Source organism: Solanum tuberosum, unplaced genomic scaffold (assembly GCF_000226075.1).
Source record: "Solanum tuberosum cultivar DM 1-3 516 R44 unplaced genomic scaffold, SolTub_3.0 scf00337, whole genome shotgun sequence".
Taxonomy (NCBI): Eukaryota; Viridiplantae; Streptophyta; class Magnoliopsida; order Solanales; family Solanaceae; genus Solanum; species Solanum tuberosum.
Genome location: NW_006239266.1, coordinates 158,960 through 167,797, shown reverse-complemented (window position 1 = coordinate 167,797; position 8,838 = coordinate 158,960). Strand labels below are relative to the sequence as shown.

Here is an 8,838-nt window from a genome sequence, read left to right as displayed (position 1 = left end):
CATGTACATAAAAATGTCATGCTCTATCCATATAGTTAAATTACTTTAGTTGTATTGTTAAGGTGAAAAAGACGACACCGAATTCAACTATGTTGGGCTGCTAAGATTTTTTTGGATTGGGGGGGAGGGGGGAGGGAGGGCTTGTTGTGCTACTTAAGCGTTTTTCTCTTTTTATGTGTTGGGGTGGTGCTTTTTGTTGTTGTTATGCTGTTGTGTTTGTTCAGAGTCTTTAGATTAAGAGCTAGGATGATTAAAGGTGACATTTTAGGATGTGTAAGTGTTTAGTTGAGGTGCTTCTTAGAGTTCATGTATTTATTCAATTTGTATAGTAAAATTGGTTAGATGAACCTGATAAGGGTGGTGATCCTGAAAAGCTATCTTTTTTTTCTTCTTTATCATTTCCTGTTGTTATATCCATGTTTCATCAGGTGACATGAAGTTTGGGAATGTCCTTTGTTCCAATCTGGACCTTTTATGCTACTTTGAGCTGTTTTTTTCTCTCTTTCTTTCCTTTTTATGTGGTGTTGGTGTTGTTTTATTGTTATTTTGAGCTTGCTTGATCAGATTTTCTCTTCAAGTGTTGTAGCAATTGCATCACAAGTTTGATGAAATTTTCAAAATGATTGAATCTGCCACTTTTCTTTATTTGTTTAAAGAGTGAAGGCTGAAAAAATTACCTGAACTGAAGGAGAAGTGAGTTTCTTATCTGAAATATCACTATATGTTCACATTGGAGAAGTAAACTATTGATGGTTGACTTGTGTTTTGACAAATAGTTGGTGATAGTTCATAGTTCAGTGATGAAATTCAAATACCGAATACTTAGCCATTGACTCTTTGTTTCTCATTTCTTGCACAATGGTTGTTTGGTTATTTCTTATTAATGAAATAATAATGTATATGAACTTGCAGGAACTTTATTGTGAATTATAATCTTCCAAACTACTTATTTTGGCTTCTCCGGGAGGTGATGGACAGATGCGAAAAAGAAAAGTTAGCGTATGACTCATGTTGGATGGCAATGTCAATATTACAGATGGTTGCAAAACACTTTCAATGTCATGCATTTATATTTATTTTTTACAATTATATATCAAGTAAAGAACATATTTTGCTAAGTTCTTTTTGGCAGAGTCCATAGAAACATGCCTTTGATTTAGATTGTGTCACGAGTCGTTCTCTCTACTAACTGTCAGAATAATCCGAAAGTCAATCATTCCCAGCTTTGATATGAAGGTATGGGGGAGATCAAAAGGGAGTATGTTAGTCAAATAGAGGGCTCTCAGGTGCATATCCTGTTTCTCCATTTGTACGAGTACATTATTTTTTGTAGAACAATAATAACAATCAATACCATAGATTCATAACTATAAATTGCTTATTGCAAATATAGCAATAACAGAAAAGGCAAGATTCTTACCTCCTCCTTGCCAACTTCTACATGATTCATGTAATTGTAGCCAAGGTCAGAAACAACTGTACAAGATAACTTGACAATGCTCTTATTGTTATAAACTATATCCCTCCCCCTATTACAAGTTCGATAACACTACAAGCAAGAGCAAAATTGTATGATCATTTGAAGAAAATAAAAGATGTAGCTTTTAAACTCTGCATAAAGGATTTGTTTTTCTCATTCCAATGCTTCAATGACAATTTTCTTACTAGGAGCACTGAGCACAAATTATTGTATCATTGAACACACTAAATCACCATTTAAAGAAATAATAGTAATGAGAAGCTTAGATGAATTGTCAATTTTCTATTCTTTGACAAGTCTAATAATTCAAGTATTTAAGAATTTTAGTTAGTTTATCCTCTCTTAAACTTTTATTGAGGACTATTTTAGCAAAGAGAAGTCTCATCGACATCGGACCTTATTTAATAATTCTATTCGAGTATTAAAATGAAGATATTTTTTAGATGTTAATGGAACTCTTTAACATCCTTGCAGACTAATTAAAGAAAGAAAGAAAGAGGCAAGGTATTAAGAATGTATCCAGTGCTACTTCAATCAAGTAAGTTTTACTTTTTCTGGTGATTATTTTTATTTTATTATGTAATAAGTGGAATATGGATGGAGAGATTTTATCTACACCCTCTTCTTTTTTTTGTAGACATCTTAATATATCCAGCCATTTTTCCAGGAGTTTACTTTAACTATTGTCATGTCATGGGAGATGAAAACTCACCAAATCTTAACAAGAAGTTGTGCTGATTATTTTTGGTGTGTGCACTTTCAAATAATTTGCAGGGAACAACAAATAGTAATGTCTGGGCACAGAAGAGTTAGATATGTACAAAAAGTTGAAAAGTTGATGTTCTCCATAGTACATTGGATAGTCCAGATGTTGACACATTATTAGTAATGTCTGTAAATGCAGAATGTTTCTAACAACTTCGAGCATTCTCCCTTTCTTACTTTTTGATTATTTCGTTTGGGTGCAAATTTGAGTCAATATTTTATGTAGTCTTACCTTATCAATGATTTTGCAGATGCTTGAGTGAAAACATTTTATTTCCATACTTGATCATCCCTTTCGCTAATTCATATACACAACTTGAATAATTTTTTTCTTTGCAATAAATATAGCTGAATAATTTTCAGCATACTTTATTATTTATCGAGAAAAAATCAACTATGCTGGGCCCGTGCTAAGTACGGGCCATGCCCTTCTAGTATATATATATGCTGACAATTTTGTCTCTTCTATTTAAAAATAAATAAATAAAATTTTGTGGGAAATTGTATTACATTCAAACATGAAAACGGTAGTGAGTTTGAATTGTATAAGGAATAAACGAAATTCAATTTATTATTGTTTTTCAAAAAAGAGACTAAATCAACCGTTTGTAACGTACATGATTTTAAAACTGTTTTAAAATTTTATTTAGCTTTTAAATTGTTTTTTATTATTTAATATATATAGAAATTAATAATTAGAAATTTTGTGGTGCCGACATGTGGCACTATTTCCTCTCCTATTATATATAGATAGATTCCCGCATTTTATTAAAATAGAGAACAAACGTTTTTTAAAATATGTATCGTTTAATAGAAAATTTGAATCATTAACCTATAAAACATGGTAAATAATCCATCATTATAAATTAAATGTCATGTGTACAAATTAATATTTTATACCATCGGTGTGGGTAAGCTAAACTCATCGCAAATACTTATTTATTAGACTTCTGAAAAATCATTATTCGTTTGTATACTTCACCGTTTTGTATACTTTTCATTATCTTGTTAATACTTCATTTTGCTTTCACATGTATAAATCATTATTCGGTTTTATATAGTAAAAAAAGAGTGGCAAATTATTGTCATTTAGTAAAGAGTACAGATACTTTCTATCAAAAATTTCTTCATTCTTATAACTCAAATGCAAAACCTCTTTTTTTTTTTTAGATAATACAACATACTAGTTATCTTCTCATGGAGAGAAATACTTTAGTCATATAAACTTAAAATTTTCACTCAAGTCTAATTCCTAATAAATAAAGTCTTTATTTATTTTTCCCTAAGCAATGACGAACCAAGCAAAATATCGTTATCGTCACGTACTATAAGGAAAATGTTTTTCTAGTACATGTTCCAATATATGACTAGGTATAAAGTGACATATTGTAATTGTACGAGGTGTGTAAAATATTGTATAAATAGAATAATGTTTGGATGATAGCTATTTTTTAATATTTAAAATTAAAGACAAAATCTAAGGGTTGATTTTCAATTTTCAAATACATGCTCTGCACAAAATGATACAATGAATCTTGATTGAAATTTTCCATTTAATAATATTGATCGGCTATTGTCACGGATATTTTGATTGAATTGATTAGAAAAGAAAAAATAATATTCCCAGCGTTCCATTTTATGTGGCACTTTTCGAATTTCAAGATTCAAAAAAGTCTATCTTTGACCGTAAATTTTTCATAGATTTTTTAAACATTTTGAATTTTCAATTATTGTGACTTGTAGTACTTTTACGTAGTTTACAAATATATAAATTTTATTTCAAAAAAATTGAAGATTCCATGCGTCAATTCCCGATCAAATTAGAAAGTTTTTCATTATTTTAGCAAAAAATTGTTTGTCATCGTTCATTTTGTCGGTGAACTGATTCAATACGAAATGAGTAGAAAAACTATTTTTATATACAACTTTTTCATTAATTCACACTTTAAAAAAATCTTTATTTGTAATAGTGTGTGATCAAATTATGTTGCTTGCTCCTAGGATTTAGTGCATCATTTATAAATGGTCTAGATTAATCGACTCAAGTTGTAACATATTAAATAGGTAAAAGATCACTTTCAATAAATCTCCCAAAGTCATGACACCAATTAATTGAACTTATGACATTAATATAATGAATATTGATAGCCAACCCAAACATGTCAACATAGAATGTTTCAAACAACATATCTTGTATCATAAGAAAAATAATTTTGCAAATTTAATACTTATCTCTTTATCTTATTTTCTTGATTGACTTTTGAAGAAATCCTAATAAATTCACTTTAAGAAACAAATAAATTATAATGGTGAATCATTGGTCAAAATAGCTATATATTGAGGATCTTATAATTGTCGAAATATATAGATGGATTTGTCACGATCTTGTCACTGAGTGACATCCATACTAATTCCTCGGTGAAAAAATGAATTACTAACCCAACTTAACCAATCAAGATTTACTATAGATATCAAATCATGAAATAAAACAACGAAATAACAGTTAAAAATAGATAAAGACTAGAGTTTTCATAAACTCCATCATTTAATAAAATTCATTTGCGAAATTTAACTCTCTAGAATATAAAAGTCGTAGTACCATAACTCTAAATAGTCGAAAATGAGGATGGAACCCCGAAAACTTAGAAAACAATAAACTAAAGTCTATGAAATGTCTAAGTCCGAAAAGATAGACTAAGAAATGGAGAAGAATCCATGACAGTCCAAAAGAGCAACTTACCATTGGATTCGAAGGTCACGCCGTTTCTCAACTGAGGTCTCGTATCAACTGCCTAAATATGCCATGTACTCAACAAGAAAAGAGTAAGTACAGTATCAGTACACAATGTGCATATCATACTGCCATTTCCAAAATATGATTGTAAACAAGTAACTACAAAATAGTAATACATGTTAACACATATACCAACAGACACAACATAATACAGATTCTCAATCACAACCTTGACTTACCCATGCATGTGAAACATGTCTCATATGATCACAAAATACACATACTTAATCCTCTCATGAAAGCCACACATAAACGATTAGTGTACCAGCATGATATCCGACCCAATCATTAATGATTCATACTATGTGTGGTATCCGAGTCAATCATTAGTATCATGTACTGGCATGGTACGTGAGTCAACCATCAAACACAAACAACATGCACAATCACAATGAACAATCAATTTGAAACCATAAGTAAATAAATAGGTTCACTGCATGAGATTACCACATGAAGTGATTTTACATTAGCCTTCTAGTTTCCCCCACATGTATCGCACAAATAATACTACAAAGCAGTTAACATGCATACATTACATACTTTGGAAAACAAACAAACCGTCACCTACCTCGAATCAATCCTTGGAAACTCTAAAGAGTCTGAGCTTTCCCTTTTTGTAATGCTTTGACTTGTTCTTGGTCTAAAACAATAATAAAATACAACAATGAAGGACAAATGACCCAAAACTACCCGAATTATACTCAAATCCTAACTCTATGTCAATTCATGATCATTCTACCCCGATCAGGATTTTCCATCATCAATTCAAGTCAAAGCCCTCCCTTAAGAGGAATATCCTAGATTCTAAGGCTTAAGAATCAATTTACAATATAGGGAAGTAAGTCACTTACCTTTATCAAGGAAATCAGTGGAAAAACTTATGGAAATTTCCCTAAATCACCTTTCATTTTAATTCCTAAGAAAGATATACAGAAAATAAAAGGCTTTGGGAACTTTCCGGATTAAAACCCAACTTATCCCGCTATAGCGCCTGCACAATTTTTCCCGCTATAGTAGCGTGACATCCGCTATAGTGGCTTACACGGAATTAGAGATTCGTAAACCTTCCCCAAAGCCCTCATTTTGCAACATATTTTCAATCATTGACGTTCTATATAAACTATTTCACGCCAAGTTTGATACCGACACAACTAAAAGCCTGTCAAAAAATGACGGTCAAAAGCAACGGACTGCGTCGCTCTTTTGGTCAAAATCGACGAAAAAGAGACGCAGTCACCTCTGTCGCTTTTTAGCTCGACGCTTTTCAAAAAGTGACGGACTGCATCGCTTTTTGATTTTTTTTTGTTTTAGATTTTTTTTAACAAAAGCGACGGACTATTTTAATTTTAATTTTTTTTATTTCTAAAAGGTGACACAGTCCATCGCTTTTCTGGAAATTTTATTTTTGAAAATCCCAAAAAAGTGACGGGCAAAAGTACCCTGTCCGTCGCTTTTCTGGAAATTTTATTTTTGAAAATCCCAGAAAAGCGACGGACAAAAGGACCTTGTCCGTCGCTTTTTGGAAATTTTATTTTTGAAAAATGACGGACAAATCCACGCTGTTCGTCGCTTTTCTGGAATTGTTAAAAAAAATAAACCCAGAAAAGTGACGGACAAAACCACGCTGTCCGTCACTATTCCTGCACTATTTTTGACAGCAGAACTGGCAGTTTCTGCTACCCATCTGCAAATGCAATTCAATTCAACTCTACACTATTCAGTCCAATCAAACACACACAATCTAAACAAAACATAAAACAACAAATTTAAAATAACATTTAAAAGTATCTAAATCACAAATTAAAGACTTATAAAGTCTTTCAAAATTCGTTTCAAAATTTCAAAAAGTTCATAAATGTCCAGAGATCTAAACTAGGGAATGGGATATACATAATCATCCGCATCACTCTCGTCGTCAGTGTCATCGGGAGCCGAAGTAGTAGGTCGACGAGCGAGGTTCATCACTTGTTCTTTGATTTGTTGAACGGTCTCACTCATGCTTTCTTGTTCAGCTACTCTTCTCCACTCTGACTCTACTAGTGTCGCTGTAAGTTTAGCTATTTGATCTGACATAGCAGCAATCTTAACACCATCAAGTGCCTCGGCTTGACGTGACGATCCAATACCTTCTAAGCCTGACTGGAGTCGTCTTACATCGTTTCGAGAGCCTAGACCGTAGACTCTACCCTTGTGTGTCCCCCCTACCACTTTTTCTTTCCAAATCTGGGTGGAAAGTTTAGGTGTCAATTGGACCGAACTATCTAGATTCTCAGCGATATACTAATGAAAGTCATTCTGCATATTAAATATAAAAATTGACATCAATATATATATACAGATCATAAATATATTCACTATTAATATATATTATTCATCTTAAATAACTTACAAAAGTTCGTTCGGCCCTTTCCTCCACCCACACATCCGGATCCGACTCATTTTCTTTCTTTCGACATGAGTCTTTTTGAAAACCTCCGGTTCAATGGGAGTGTGTCCCAATTCTTTTTCCTATAAATAAAAACTGAAATTTATAACGATATATATGAATCAACTAATTATTTATTTAAAAGTTTGAATTAGAACTTACCATCTCTCGTGCAATTGTTTCAACCGTCTTTGCACCTTCGGTGTGAAACAAGCCACATTTAAGACTGCATCTAGCCTTTTTGGCTTGATCTGATATTGCCTTAAACTTGTCTGTGTTCCAATACTGACCCCATTCATCAAAAACATGAGGCAACATCCAACCAGGACGTTCACCACTATCCCGAACTTTCTTTAGCTAGGTAGACAATTTGGCGGATGCCTTTCGCTCAAATGTGGTTCCAATGACCAAATTGTACCTTGACTCCCAAGTACACATAGTTTGAAAAAAAATTGAATAAATAATTAGATCGATAGTAAAAAAAGTAAAGTATACTAAACTTAATTAAAAATATATACCTTAAAGTTATTAAACATCGTCTGGCGTATACTGTTTGGAATCTCGCTCCAAGAGTAATAAGCTTGTGTATAGACTCTTCTAACACAGTCTTTTAAAGTCCGGGCAGCATCCTTTGCAGGATTCCACCTGCAAAACACATAATAAATATGTTAGTTCATGAATAATATATTAAAGTATAAGAAATAAATAAATAAACTAACAAATAGATAACAAAACAAACTTACGATGATCCATCCAGCTCAATCATGACTCTACCAAGTTTGTCCTTCTGGCCAGGAGCTAGAGCAGGCATCGTATCATCTGGTGTAGCACTAGGTATAGTTGTAGACGAGGGTGATACATCAGGATGCACAAAACGTTGAGTCATTGGAGGCATACCGGCCATAGCATCTGACTGCTCGCTACTAGAATCTCCAATCCTCATGGTAGATAACTAAGGAGATGTACCTGTGGGAGATGGAGTACCTGCAGATAAGGGTCGTGCTTGACGAATAGCCTGTAAAGGTAGGTCCTCGTAGCGTCATGAAGGTAATGCATATGAAGTAGATGAAGCACTGACTGGTCGACGGTAATTAGGATAATATTGTTGAGGATCCGTCGTACCAAACAGAACAGCAAATAAATGAGTATCATGGCTGATGCGCTCTGGCGCAGGAGAAATAGATCTTGTAATATCCTCAGCATCTATGGGTCTCCTAGACTTCTTCTTATTAGCCTATTTAGTCTGGCTAACTCCAAGATGCTCGCGATGTCTATCACTGTCACCGCCTGATGACATCTGTATGAAAATTTACATGTATAATATATATAAAAATCATAACTTAATAAAATTAGCAAAATACACTTACATATATA

General features: G+C 32.8%; 1 protein-coding gene and 1 long non-coding RNA gene across 2 annotated transcripts; one reads left to right on the top strand and one right to left on the bottom strand.

Annotated features, from left to right (window-relative positions):
* The first annotated feature begins 642 nt into the window (after positions 1–642).
* LOC102590264 (uncharacterized) lies at positions 643–2,526 on the top strand. The gene is made up of 3 exons (XR_368395.2): positions 643–1,286; positions 1,955–2,018; positions 2,118–2,526. It is a non-coding gene; the product is annotated as an uncharacterized lncRNA (long non-coding RNA).
* A 4,158-nt stretch (positions 2,527–6,684) lies between these two features.
* On the bottom strand, positions 6,685–8,407 carry LOC107063361 (uncharacterized). Its single transcript, XM_015315159.1, has 4 exons — positions 8,208–8,407; positions 7,983–8,109; positions 7,627–7,821; positions 6,685–6,723 (listed from the first exon to the last, which is right to left on the bottom strand). Exons 1-4 carry the CDS (start codon positions 8,405–8,407, stop codon positions 6,685–6,687), a joined length of 561 nt encoding a protein of 186 aa, XP_015170645.1.
* Positions 8,408–8,838: the final 431 nt, after the last annotated feature.

What these genes read in the sequence shown, in the direction of transcription:
- LOC107063361 (XM_015315159.1), bottom strand. Translation starts at nt 8,407, where the DNA reads ATGAGGATTGGAGATTCTAGTAGCGAGCAGTCAGATGCTATGGCCGGT. An exon ending in ATTGAGCTGGATGGATCATC is followed by an intron (nt 8,110 to 8,207) that starts GTAAGTTTGTTT and finishes TGTGTTTTGCAG; the next exon opens with GTGGAATCCTGCAAAGGATG. An exon ending in AAACAATTGCACGAGAGATG is followed by an intron (nt 6,724 to 7,626) that starts GTAAGTTCTAAT and finishes TTGCATTTGCAG; the next exon opens with ATGGGTAGCAGAAACTGCCA.